The sequence below is a fragment of the Lynx rufus genome, unplaced genomic scaffold (assembly GCF_022079265.1).
Source record: "Lynx rufus isolate CCGP_SWC_20201006 ecotype Redwood Valley unplaced genomic scaffold, mLynRuf1.p SCAF_8, whole genome shotgun sequence".
Classification (NCBI taxonomy): Eukaryota; Metazoa; Chordata; class Mammalia; order Carnivora; family Felidae; genus Lynx; species Lynx rufus.
The window spans coordinates 91,300,973-91,314,943 of NW_025814896.1; the positions used below are offsets into that span (position 1 = coordinate 91,300,973).

Below are 13,971 nucleotides of genomic sequence, written 5' to 3' on the forward strand. Positions count from 1 at the left end.
GGGTGACTGAGTCCTGATGACACCAGAAGTCTGTGCCCATTCCATGGGCATGAATTAGTTCTCAATATATTTCCAGAGGCTTAGTAATCGGAAATCTACACACATATATACGGTTCTTGGGATGGCATGTCAACCCTGCTCTTTGCTCTAAAAAGTTGGTCTTTGCAATTAATGGTTTTGTTTTCAAGCCAAAGAGATATTGGATAAATAATTGTCTCAGCAAAAAACAAAGAACAGGGATATATTGTTCTTCTGGGTAGTTTAGCTGATACTTTAATCTTGACTCCCTGAACTCCCATGTCTCCTTCAGATACCAACCAATGTTGTGAAAGGGAGCAGCCAGCCTCACATTTTTCCTGATTGCTAAAATCCATCTGAAAAGATTTAGAAAAGTTCATTTAGAATGTTCTTTGATTGGCCAGTGAGCAAGTATCCTGTGGCCATTTTGAGTGCCTAGCCTTCTAGTTCTGCAGAAACATGCATATTAAATCAAGAATGTTAGGGGTATATGGCAGTGGGTGAAAAGGGTGAAGAAAGTCAAAAGGTACAGACTTCCAGTTATAAAATAAATATCATGAGGATGTAATAAACAGCATGGTGAAATACTTAATAATATTGTATTATATTTTGAAAGTTGCTAAGAGAGTGGATCTCATCACAAGGAAGAAATTGTGTGTGGTGGTGGGTGTTAGCTAAACTTATTGTGATGATCATTTTTTTTTTGCAATATACACAAATATTGAATCATTATGTTGTGCACCTGAAGCTAATATAATGCAGGAAATCTATGCTCGACCCCAATACCTATGAAGCAGCAATGTAAGGAAGATTGTTAGCTGCCTAGCACATCCTTTCTTCTCCCTAAAAAAAACCCTGATATTGTTTGTGAGCCATCAAATAACTAAGGGAGGGGGACCCCATCCTCAGCTCTAGGGCTGGGCCCTGATTAGTCTCAGCCAGGCTGTTTCAGTCCTGGCAATACTGACATTTGAGCCTGGTAATTCTTTGTTGTGAGGGCTGTCATGTGTGTTATAGGATGTCCAGCAGCATTTCTGCCAGTAGCACCCTGACTACAGTTGATACAAGCAAAAGTGTCTCCAGACCTTGTCAAATATCTCCTGGGAGGAAAAACCACCCCTAATTGAGAACCACTGGTGTGAGCCAACCATGATAATCCTATTCTTCTTTCTAGATAACTAGTGTAAGAGTGGGTGTGTGACCAGGTGCCTGGATGGCTCATTTGGTTAAGCATCTGACTCTTGGTTTCGGCTCCAGTCATGATCTTAGTTTGTGGGATCAAGCCCCGCTGTTAGCACAGAGCCTGCTTGAGATTCTCTCTCTCCTTCTTTCTGTCCCTCCTCTGCTTATGCTCTCTCTCCCCAAATAAATAAACTTAAAAAAAAAATGGGTATGTGACCATTTGGCTAATGAGATTGGGGGAAGGAAAGCTTCTGAGGGTGGTGGGTTGAGGAAATGTTTTCTTCCTTACAAAAAAGACCCAAGAGGAGATAGTCCCTTTCCCTTTCTCTGGATCTTGTAGTTTGTGGCTGAAACCCGGACATGTTTGTAGCCATCTTACTACCAGCATGAAGATGAAGCCAACTCAGGAAGTGAGGCAGAGCCAAGAGATTCTCAGAGAAGTATGGCCAGAGCCTTGATGCACCCAGCCAGGAGTCCAGTCCACCATTGGGGTGGCTTTTCATTTGACCAACAAATATGTTTTTGTTGGAGTCAGAGTGTTCTGTTCCTTGCACCTGAAACCATCCAACTGGCAGAGAGAGAGGTAGGGCCCTCACTCATTCCTGCTGGGACAAGGGCTCTCTTAAAAGTAATACATTTCCCATCACTGAAGTGACAGGAGGTTAGGAATTTAATTGGGTTTTGGCAAGTTGATAAGAAGAAAACTGAGCTCCTACTGTCTAGAGGGGAAGAAATGAGGCATCTATAAAGATAAGGACCAGATACCACGGGGCCAGGAAGGAACAGATAAAAAGATCAGAGAAGTAAGTGCAAAGACATAATGCTTAGTAGGTGGAGGAGTCAGATTTAGATGCAAAACTGATATAGGTTCAGGAGATGTTCCAAGCACTGAGACTAAAATACCCAGAGCCACGATGCAGTCATGGTTTTTGTGATTGGCTGCACATTGGAATCACCTGGTGAGCTTTAAAAAATACTGATGCCTGGGTGCCACCCCCGGACATCCTGATATAATTGGACTAGGGTGTGGCCTGGGCATTATTCTTTTAAGTTAAAATTTTTAATTTTTTGGTGGGTTCAGGTGTCTCACCCGATGTCATTTTTACTCTATTGTTTTGACTTTGATGCAGGCTGGTTGGGTCTGAGGACCTAGAGTGCAGTCTCACAGAACCAGCCAAGAGGGTCCTCGGCTTCATGCAGGATAGAAATCAAACTCAAGCCAAGAGGAAGTGAGAGCAGAGTTTATTGAATACGTAGAGAGAGCTGATGCAGACAGGACATCTGGGAGACTCAGAAAGGAGAGTGAGTCTCATCTCTGCTTTGGGTCTGGGGTTTTTATTGAGGACTGTGGTCCAGTTCATGTGTCTTCTCAGGCATCCAGGGACACAGATGAGTATTTAGGTGTCCTCCATAAGTCACTTATGCTCTGGAGCCAGGGGTCTTGGTGAGTCAGTGGTCTAGGAAAATGTTCCTGACAACCCTGCCTGGTCACTCCTTAGATGTTATCTATTGTGCTGGAAGCCTCCAAAGAAATCATTAACCCTTTGATGTTTACAAGGAGGACATACATTACCTGTTTCATAAGGTGTGTGTAAGGCAGGGGTGCAGGTCCTAGGAAGAACAGAATCAGAAAAAGGAGAAAAAAAAGCAGTTTTTCATGATGTCCCTTTATTTTATTTTTTTTTAAGGTTTATGTATTTATTTTGAGAGAGAGAGAGAGAGAGAGAGACAGAGACAGAGAATCCCAAGCAGGCTCTACACTGTCAGCATAGAGGCTGATACGGGGCTCCATCCCACGAACCCAAGCGATCATGACCTGCACCGAGATCAAGAATAGGACACGCAACCAACTGAGCCACCCAGGTGCCCCTCATGGGGTCCCTTTAGTTTCCCAGTAGATTCTTTTCTTAATTTCATCCCATTTTTTTTGTGAATACTTGTACCCGGTACAGATGACTACTACACAATACAGTCTTCTCCCATGCTTGTCTTCCAGTCATTCAGTTCCTCTACCTAGAGGATAGTTTAGAACTAACACAGATAATATGTTTATTTTATTTCCTATTCCTTTTTATCTGAAAGGACTTTGTATGCACACTTTTCTACATGTTCCATTTTGACTTAACTGTATCTTACAGATTATTCCATTTTAATACTTAGGGAGTATCTTTTTCTTTTCTTAATGTGCAGCCAAGTGATTCTATTATCTGGATGTGCTTTACTCTACTTAACCAGTCTTCAAATGATAGGATTTAAGTTGGTCCCAGTCTTGTTTTGACAAATGATGCCCCAGTGAATAACCTTACACAGCATGTGTAGGTATAGTTGTAAGAAAAATGGGCTCTCAGGGTCAATGGGCAGGTGTACTTGCAGTTGGAGAGTGTCAAGCGGACCTTATGGAGGCTGTGTTTTTCCATTAATAATGTGCTGGGTGAAACAGCATCTCTTTCCTCATGGTAAGGTGTATTATCGTTATTTGATTTTTGCCAAGCTGATGGGCGAAAAATGGTCCATCAGTATGTTTTAACTGTGTATTATCACCATTTGGAGTGAAGTTTATCCTTTTTTCATATGTCAAATAGCCATGTATTCCTTTCCTGTGAACTCTGTCTGTATTCTTTACCCAAGGGTTTTTAATTTTTATTTTTTTCTTATTAATTTGAAGAAGCTCTTTATACAGTAGAAAAATAAGACTTTTGTATCTGATATGTATTTTTGTCTTGGTTGTCTTTTGACTTTACTCAATAGATACTCTTTTATGGGTCTTTTCTCTCATGACATTTAGATTTTCAGCCTTTCTCAGGAAGGACTTCATTACTCTGACATTAAAAAAGCAAATGAACAAGCTTCTTCCTGTGGTTTCCAGAATTTGGAGGATAGTTTTGTTTATGTTTCCACATGATGCTAGAATCAGCCTGTTTATTTTTTTAAAATCCATTACTTTCAGTTGGATCACATTTAAAGGCTACAAGTTTACCAGAGGAATTGAAATCCAGGGAAGCAACATTAAGCCTCCCTACCTGTTCTAGGCATCCTGAATTCCTTGTAATTTTAACTCCTAGACTTTTTGCCTTTTTGTTTACTATTACGACAGAGGAAAAGTTGCCATTAACATCTGTTGATTGTTTATATGGCATCAGGATTTGTAAAAGCTCTCCAGATGATTCCAATACAGTAGATATATAAGGGCAGGAAGAGGGGTTGCAGGGAGGGCGGTTAGCTGTAATCAGGAAGGCATACTTTGTCACTGCCATTGTTTAGAATTGCCAGCCCATGGAGATAATAAAAACCCAGACAGGCTAAAGGTTTATTATTATTTATACACTCTCTACAGCAAGGTACCCCTTGTTGTCTGTCCCCAGGGCCAACGGCCCCCACCCCTCAGTATACCATTCTTCCAGAGAGCAGCCAAGAGTGAGAATCGCCATTTTAGAGTCTTTCTTGTCCCCACCGCTTGCATTCAGTTATCTCTCATGTTCTATTTGAGCTACCTCTCACTTTCCTCACTTCTTTCACTTCCCCAACCTTTTGCCATAAACAGCGTAGAGGCTTTCAGCATCTTTCCTCAGGACTCTGGTCTCACTCTTCACCATCTGTCCTCCATGTTGCTTCTAGGCCAGGTGCTCTGACTTTGAGTGCCAACAGGATTCTAATATTTTCCTTTTTGTTGAACACTCCTTGCCTACCTGCCCAACCTTCCTCCTGTCATTCCCCACTGAGATCAGCTCTTTAGACCAGAGTGCTACATACCATTTGGAACAAACCAATCTCTCCCATGTCCCAGAGACTCTGCATTCACTATTCTTGACGTCTGGATTTGTTTTTTTAATGTTTGTTTGTTTATTTTTAAAAATATTTATTTATTTACTTTAAAATACTTATTTACTTATTTATTTTGAGAGAGATAGAAAGAGAGAGAGAGGAGGGGTAGAGGGGCAGAGAGAGAGAGGGAGAGCGCGAATCCCACTGTCCAGGCAGAGCCTGATGTGGGGCTCGAACTCATAAAACATGAGATCATGACCTGAGCTGAAGTCGGATGCTTAACCAACTGAGCCACCCAGGTGCCTCTGGAATTTTTATTTATTTATTTATTTATTTATTTATTTATTTATTTTAATGTTTATTCATTTTTGAGAGACAGAGAGAGAGAGAGAGAGAGAGAGAGAGAGAGAGAGAATGAGCGGGGAAGGAGCAGAGAGAGGGAGACACAGAATTCGAAGCAGGCTCCAGACTCTGAGCTGTCAGCACAGAGCCCAATGCGGGGCTTGAACTCACAAACTGCGAGATCATGACCTGAGCCAAAGTCAGACACTCAACTGACTGAGCCACCCTGGCGCCCCGCCCCTGGGATTTTTTTAATCATTGAACTCTTCTTGCGTAGAAGACTGGATTATTATGAGTGATGTGTTTAAGAAACTGGTATTCAGGATCTACTGTGTATCAGTTTCTGAACTAGAGTCTTTGCATATTCTATCTCTTGATTTCCACTTTGCATATGAGGAAACTGGGATTCAGAAAGGTCCAAGGCCACACAGTGTTGTCATGCGAGCCTCAGCATGTCCCCATGCTCTTCTCAAACTGTTTGGGGGATATATAGCTCTATGGCTTTCAAGATGAGAGCATCAGACTCCATAGCTCTCATGTTTGGGATGGCACTGGAGGGGGGCCTCCTGGCAATATTTCCTATTTTCCTTATTTGCTGGGACACTGAATACATCTGTGGGCAGGGACTGAGTTACAGAATGTGTGTGGAGAGGGTGAATTATCCAGCACATGTCAATTTATTTATAATTGTTTTCCTGGTGCCATTTGGCCTACTACCTATTTTCTGTCTAGTTTAACTCCCGTCCAGTACAGATGTTCCATTTTTTTTTTAAATTTTTTTTTCAACGTTTATTTATTTTTGGGACAGAGAGAGACAGAGCATGAACGGGGGAGGGGCAGAGAGAGAGGGAGACACAGAATCGGAAACAGGCTCCAGGCTCCGAGCCATCAGCCCAGAGCCTGACGCGGGGCTCGAACTCACGGACCGCGAGATCGTGACCTGGCTGAAGTCGGACGCATCAGGGGTGTGGGCAGAGATGCCTGAGCCCAGTGGCCAGAGCAAGAACATTTCCACTAGCAGAGTCTGATGATATAATTTGGGCATTACTCTTGAATGGCAAGAGCTTGATTCTCTGGCCCTCCAGAAGATCCTGAAAGGGGCTAAATATACATCAGTTAACTATTTTTCTGCTTAAACTAGCTTGACTAGGTTCTTTTTGTAAATCTGACTGATAAAATGAGGTAGTTGTGTATCTTGTGGCTTACATTTTTCTGTTTTAACTGCTTTCAATGCCTTTTTTCCCCAATCTCCCAAATTCATACATTATAACTACGAAACTATGAACTATGAAACACAAGCGATTATGGAAATAATTAGGGCCCAAAGTTAAAGACAACACAATGCAAGGTTCCAAGTATTTACATTCAGGGAAGGACCACCCTCAGTCTTAAAATCCTCTGTATAACCTCATCACTTATAACTTGCTGCAAACTTGATAAATCCTAATAAGAAAAAGAAATATTTGGGAGATAGAGATCTTTTGGCAAAGAGGTCCCTTCCCAGGACGGCTCCCTAAAGGCTGATGGCCAGGCTCAGGTCAGTCCTATGTGAGGCCTGATATAAAAGCTGACATTTGTGTCCATCATGCCACCCTTGGCTGACTCTGTCTCTGTATTGCAGCTCTGTCTCTTCCTCTTCTGAAACTCATATAGAAACACATACATGTTTAGCTCTCAGCAATCAACCTTTCCATTCTGTACTAATTGTTTTATGTGTTGGTTTTATATCTCTGATTAAACAATTAATCCCTCAGGGGCAAGGACCATGTCTTGTGTTTCTTTTATATTTATTACAGCATTGAACAGACTGTCCTGAACATTGTAAGGGTTTGCTCAATAAATATTTGCTGATTGATTTCTCTCTTGGAGCTGTGGAGTGTAAATTAATGGATATCTCATGATTCTAAAATGTCTGTGAGTGTATGTGTGTGTGTCTGTGTGCGTGAGAAGGGGAGAGACAGAAAGAGAGGGGTCTGAGAGTTAATAAATCATAAACTCAAGGCATGGATTTTGGAGCTAGAAAAGTCAAAGACACAAGTCTTAGCCTTGTGAGCAAACCACCATTAGTTTGTCATGTATAAACTGCGGCTTATAACAATACCTACCTTAACTACCTCCTGGGATTGTGGGCTTCAGAAGAGATAGTTTGTATTTGAGACACCCGGTGATTATTACCTGGTCCACATGAAGTGGGACCAGAGAGGGGAGTTGAGAAGAGGCTCTAAAGTTAGTGTATAGAGAAGGGATCAGAGCTGACTTGACCCACTGGGTTTAGTCCCACTTGCCTGGGGCTAACAGGTTTTATAACACTGGACTATTGGGTTTCCAAGTATTTCCAGGTAGCAGGCATCTCCTCTTTATCCTCCACTTCTAGCCAAAGGCATCAATTCTACCTCAGACTTTAAAACATCTAAACCTGTAGCCTGTTACCTTGTATCACTCCCACCTTGGTTCAGGCCCTGGTCCTACCTTACAGCTTAGGGCTCTTTCTGCCTCTGGTCTCTAACCTCCTCCCCCATGGCCCCCACATGGAGGACAGTTATTGGCCTAAAAAAGCAAATCTGATGACATCACTTCTCTATGAAGCTTTGTTGGATGTCTAAACCTATGTTTTTTTGGGTTGTTTTTTTTTTTTTTTTTGGTATTTCTATATCTAAAGAGGGAAGCCCAGTTATGAGGCTGTTTCAGTCAGGTGAGAGATGTTGGGTGTGTGAACTAGGAAAGATCTAGAGGTAGAAAAGATTAGACAAATAAATATTTAAAACTATAAACCCTTTCTGTGTATGCATGTGTGTACTGTTATATAAAACATGAACAATGGTTATTTCTAAAATTTCTTCTATTCATTTAGATATTCAACAAATATTTATTGTGTTCCCACCATGTGCTGGGAACCATTCTAGGCACTGCAGATATGAGGGAACAACATAGATACAGGTCTTGCCTTCTAACAGCTCACTGTCTAGTTAGGAAAGAAAGAACACACAGAAAATCAATAGGAAATCCATCAGGACCATGTGAGTGTGACTGGGGGAACCACTTGAGATAAACTGGTCAGGAGAAAGTCCTCTGAAGAGGTGATATTTAAGCTGAACTTCAATGAGGAGCAAGAGTCAGCTAAACACGGATCTGGAGAAGGATATTCCAGATAGAAGAAAAACAAAGAGTAAAGGCCCTTGGATGGGAAAAGAGTTTGGCATTTTTGAGGACAACATGCCCGTATGAATGCCAGGCAGTGTGCTGGGGAAAGTAGTATGGGATGGGGTGAAAAGGGAGCCGGGGGCTATATCATACCATTGTCAGGATTTTGAATTTTATTCTAGGGTTAGAATCCATTAGATGGCTTTGAGCCAGGGAGGGAGAGACACAGAATGGTTTATCTTTTAAACAGGTCACTCTGGTCCCTTAGTAAGAAGACTGTGTAGGGGTCGTGATGGAGGCAGGCATAAATGGAAGCTGCGACAAAATTGGCTGATGTAGTGTTGGCACTGGCTGGGTTGTTGATGGCTTGGCTAGGAGGTATCCAAGGACATGGAGAGAAGCGATCAATTACAGGGTTTATTTTATGGGTCAGACTGACTGCTTGCTGATGGAGTGACTGGATATGAGGGTGAGTGGCAGGAAGGAATTAAGGATGACTTAGGGTGGATGGTGATGTCATTTGCTGAGACAACTGGGAAAGGCATAGATTAGGGGAAAATAGTTGTGTTTGGCTTTGGACATGTTAAGTGTGAGATGTAAGTCATTCAGTGGAGGTGACAAATGGTTGTTGGAGAAATGTCTGGAGCTCCTGGAGAGCTATAGATTTATATCTGTGAGTTACCAGCATGTAGATAATGTAACAGTCATGAGGCTGGGAGGGATCACCCCGGGAGAGAGCATAACCAGATCAGAGGGTGGAGGACAGCCCTGGAATATTCCAGCATTCACCAGTAGAGAAAACAGGGTCTGAGGAGCTGGAGGAACACCAGGAGGGTGGAGCTTCCTGAACTCCCACAGAGGAAGGTGTGTCCAGATATCTGGAGGATGTGGTCAACTATGCACAGGTATCACAAGAAGTGCAGTAAGACAAGGGTAGAAGTGAGATAAGAACACAGGATTTGGCAACATGCAGGTCGTTATGATGAGAATGGCAAAAGCAGTTTGGGACCCAGGCCTGAAGTTGGCAAGGGTACATAGCTTTTAAGAAGTTTTGCTGAGAGGATGGATCATGGATGTTTTTGTTATTTCTGTCTCTGTATTCCAACCATGAACATTTAATACCTACATAATACTACAATAATACATACTTTGCAGATAGCACCCCACTCTTTGGGGGAAGGAGAAACTCCTCAGTACAACACGGAAGCCCTTCATCTCCCCTCCCTTGCTACCTCTCCAACCCCAGGCTCACTATTCTCCACAAGCACCAATCTGCTGTCTGCAGCAGTCTATATTTCATTCTCGCTAGCTGCCACCGCGTATATGACCTCCCACTCCTCTCAGCATCTGTAAGCCACCCCATCCCGCCCCACACACGGATTCGGTTACACACGAATCAACACCCACCCAGTTTCACCCACACGTCCGTCCCACAGATGCAGATAAAGCTCCTTTCCTGCTTTCTCCTTCCCCAGGCCCCTTAGAGAGGTAGGATAGGAAACTAGGGAAGAGAATTGGGCCTCAAAGTCAGGCGGGTGTGGGTTCCTTCCTGCATCTGCCACTTACTAGCTGTCTGACTTTGGGCAAGTCTCTTAACGGCTCGTGCTTCAGTCTTCTCATCTGTAAAATGAGGTTAGTAAAAAACACACCCTATCCGTTTTGCGATGCCTGAGCAGCAGCTACGGTGCCTCATTTTGCTTCACCGTTGCTCCCTGTTGAGCCACAACAGGTGAGGACTGAGATGCTTCAGAAATGTGACCCGGCAATGGGGGCCCCTCACATGACCCCGAGATACCAGAGGTGTCTCTCTCCCCGAACAAGGCACGTGCGAGCCGGGTGACCTGTCTTTCCAGTAGGCCCACACTCTGGATCTGTGATCACGCGCCCCCCACCCATAGCTGAGCCTGACGCGGCGGTGGCTCATGCGCCTTTCCGCCCCAGCCTCTAGCCACGGACCACACGTCCCATCCCTGCCGCCCGGCCCCGCCCCCTGCCCCGGGCGCGCCCCTCCAGTTTGCCGGCTCGGGTGTCGGAGGGGCCGCGCCCGCGAGCCGCGGGCGCGGATTGGCTGCGCCGCGGCGGCGGGCGGCCCGTGGGCGCACACACCCTCCCCGTGCAGCCAATGGGAGTGCGCGCGTCACTGACCGGGAGGCCCTCGAGCCGGCAGCCCCTCAATAAGCCACATTGTTGCACGAAACTCCGGAGCAGGAGTCCCGGGCCGCCGCTAGCGCCGCCGTGTCATCAAGCGAAGATCCGTGGGCAAGAGCAGCACGCGTGTTGAGCCGAAGAGGCCCGCTCGCTCAAGTGAGGCCGGACTGAGATTCTTCCCAAGTTGAGCCTTTGGTGATTCTGTGGTGAAGTTAGCGCCTTGGCGGCGGGGCCACCCCGACACGTCGCCAGGAGTGATTTTTGGGCGCCTTCTGGGAATTCGGACTCCCAAAACCTGTTTCTGGAGACCCTAGACTCTCCTGCCAGGCGTGCCATCGCCTTCTTTTTGTGCCGCCCGGATTCACTGCTCCCGGCCGGGCCGCCAAGCCCGGATACAAAGCGGTCGGACCGCGCTGCCCTCCGCCCCCGCACGCGCTCCAGCCTCGGTTTCCCAACTCGGCGCCGACGGGCCGCGGCAGGATGATCGCCTCACATCTGCTCGCCTACTTCTTCACGGAGCTCAACCATGACCAAGTGCAGAAGGTAGGCAAGCGCGTGCAGGGGCGGCTGGCTCGCTTCTGACAAAGTTGGGCGGTCCCCGGCCGGCCGCGGACTCTCCGTCTTGACCCTGCGGGGGACCGCTTCCACCCCATTCGGGGCCGTGGGTGCGGAAAAAGTCAGGGCTGCCGGGAAACTCCAGGGCGCGAGGAGCCACGTCCGCTAGGCACCGGCAGGCGTGTGCGCGCGTGCGAGGCGCCTGGGCTCGCGCTCCGCGCGGCTCTCCGCCTTCCTGACACCCTGCGCGCGCTCGCGCTTTTTTCTTTTCTTTTTTTTTTCCCGCTGGAGGGGCGGGTCAGCCAGCACGTAGTCTGAGACTGCGGAGTCCACGTGGGTGGAGCCCCCCTTTGGCCGCCGGAGTTCCGGCGAGAGCACGTGTGGAGAATCTTGGCTGCGGTGGGGGAGGCTCCTCTGCCACGTGGGACTGCCAGGGGGCTCCCGCGCCGAACGAGCGCGTCTTGGGGACGTGCAGTTCCCCTCGGCGTTCCTCATGGCCTTGCGCAGGTGGGCTTGGGGAGAGGCCCCCTCCCCCGCCAGAGGGAGTTGGGACGGGGGCCAAGTAACTCCGCCCGCCGCACCCCCTCCCCGGAACTGAGGCGCCCGGAACTGAGGCCCCGCGAGGGGCGTACATCCCCCACCGATCGGCCTCTGGACCGCCAGGCCTGGAGTGGCCGGGGCCCGCCTCCAAGAAGAGGGCCAACTTTGGTTGATACTTCTGGTGCTCCTAAAACTTGCTCGAGGAGGATCTCCCCCCCCCGCCCCCCACTTTTCCGTCTTTTTAAGAAAAGTTTTTGTTATGTAAACGAGCTTATTCCTGCCTTAGGCTCCGACAGGTCTGCCTACCTAGTTCTCGGCAGGTTCATATTCTCTCTCTTCTCTCTCTCTCTCTCTCTCTCTCTTCTCCCCGCCCCCCCCCTCCCCGTCTCTCGCCAGGTCATTTCCATAAGAAAGAGCTTCTGGCCCCGCCGGGACCAAGCTCTAGGTGCTTCGGGATATGGGGTGGGGGTGGGGGTGGGGCCCGGCCCAAGGTGCAATCACTCTAGGGAGAATTGAGTTTCTGAAATCCTGGGGATTTCTGGATTGGCACCTGACCATGCACCTCAGATAGGACTTGAGAAGAGGGGATGGGCTGAGGCGGAGGTAGGGGTGTCCAGACCTGTGAGGCAATGACAGCGTTGCTCAATTGCATACTTGAAGCTTCTGTGTCTTACAGGGAACACAATTTTGGGAGAATGTCTTGACATAAATTCGGTGCGGGGACCTGCTCTTACTCCCATTCTGGGGATTGTGAGAGCAAAGGTGGGCTGCCATTATGGTGCTTTCAGAGCAGAGACACATGAACCCCCATATAAAACATGGCCATACTCAGCCTCAGACTGGAGTAGCAAGCAGCGGGAGGCTGGTTTAGTTGAGTTTTACTCTGCTTATAAAACGGCTGTTGCTCTCTCATTCCTGGGATGTAGCTCTGCTCTGCACTTTAATGCAGTTTATTTAAGAATGTGTCTGTGAGCCGGCAGGATCTTGGCAACTTCTTTCGGCTTCTCTGCCCAAGAAGTGAGTTAACCCTTGGGGAAGACTCATCCCTTGGCAAATTCTAAAGCAGGAAGCTGGAGGATTATTAATCCAGGGGAGGTCTTCTCGGATGTGTGAATATCAGACCAGGACATTTTAGTTCTTTTACAAATTGTCTCCTACTCCAGGGGAGGGAGGCTAAGACCTGAACCGTGTCATGGAATGGATTGGGGGCCATCTCTTTGGTCCCAGAGTGGAGAGATTACTAGCCAGGGTATCTGGAAATGAGTTCTAATCTCTGATTTATGGTTTATTAACCTCAGGACCTGAGCAAGTCACTTTGCCTCTTTGGCCTGCTGATTTCTTTTTGTGTCTTCAGCAGGCTCCACGCTCAGTGCGGAGCCTGACATCATGACCTGAGCCAAAATAAAGAGTTGGAAGCTTTAACTGACTGAGCCATCCAGGTGCCCCTGGTTTCTCTTGGTAAAAGGGGAATGACAGCAGTGGTCCTGTCCACTTTATAGAGTTGTGATGATTAAGCACAGTAATGTAGAAATGTCTTTCTTGTAGGTTACTCTTACCTACACTCACAACTTTTTTTACCCTGTGAAGTATCTGGGGGGAGACAGGTGTATTTCCTCTAAATTACCAATGGGGGCAGAATAGAGTCAGGCCCTTAACTTACCAGGTGTGAGAACTTGGGGCTTGGCCTCCTGGCTTAGGTGAGCAAAGCTGTTTGATTCCAGCTGCAATTAGATAGGAAGTAGGAAGAGAATCAGAATATTTTGGAAGCATCTTTTCAAGTTGCTGCTACAAGGATGAGTTAGGAAAGAAGGATGAAGCTTGAGTTTAATTTTAGAGTCTTTTGAAAAGGTCTTGATTTGGACTCTTCTGAAATCCCCATTATCTTACATATTCTGGGTTGTGGTCTGAGGCATGGAAAACATAGACTCACCTGCCCAGAACTGTCACCCGCCTCCCTTCCCCCACCCCCCGCCTCCAATTTGTATCCTGATGGACAAGCCCAGTGTTTTGTACCATTAGGAGGAGAGTAAGCATCGTTTGCTCACTTTTGCCGATTAATGCTTTGAAACTCAAGAGCAAATACTTATAGCATCTACTGTGTACCAGGCACTGGTTTAAGCTCTTTACATTTGTTAGCTTATTAACATTCATAACAACCTCACAAAGTAGATGCAATTATTGACAGCATTCCTGTTTTACTGGTGAGGAACGAAGGCACAGTAACTTGTCCAGGGTCACTAGCTTTTTTGTAAAACGTGGGAATTAAAGCCATGCAGTTGGGCT

At 46.5% G+C, this 13,971-nt stretch overlaps 1 protein-coding gene across 1 annotated transcript in view; it reads left to right on the forward strand.

The window, feature by feature from the left end:
• Positions 1 to 10,636: 10,636 nt before the first annotated feature.
• Positions 10,637 to 13,971, forward strand: part of HK2 (hexokinase 2) — a 62,685-nt gene continuing 59,350 nt past the window's right edge. Inside the window, exon 1 of the mRNA XM_047068398.1 lies at positions 10,637 to 11,136. Within this exon, the coding sequence (XP_046924354.1) occupies positions 11,074 to 11,136 (63 nt within the window). The 5' untranslated portion in view covers positions 10,637 to 11,073. The remainder of the gene's footprint in view (positions 11,137 to 13,971) is intronic.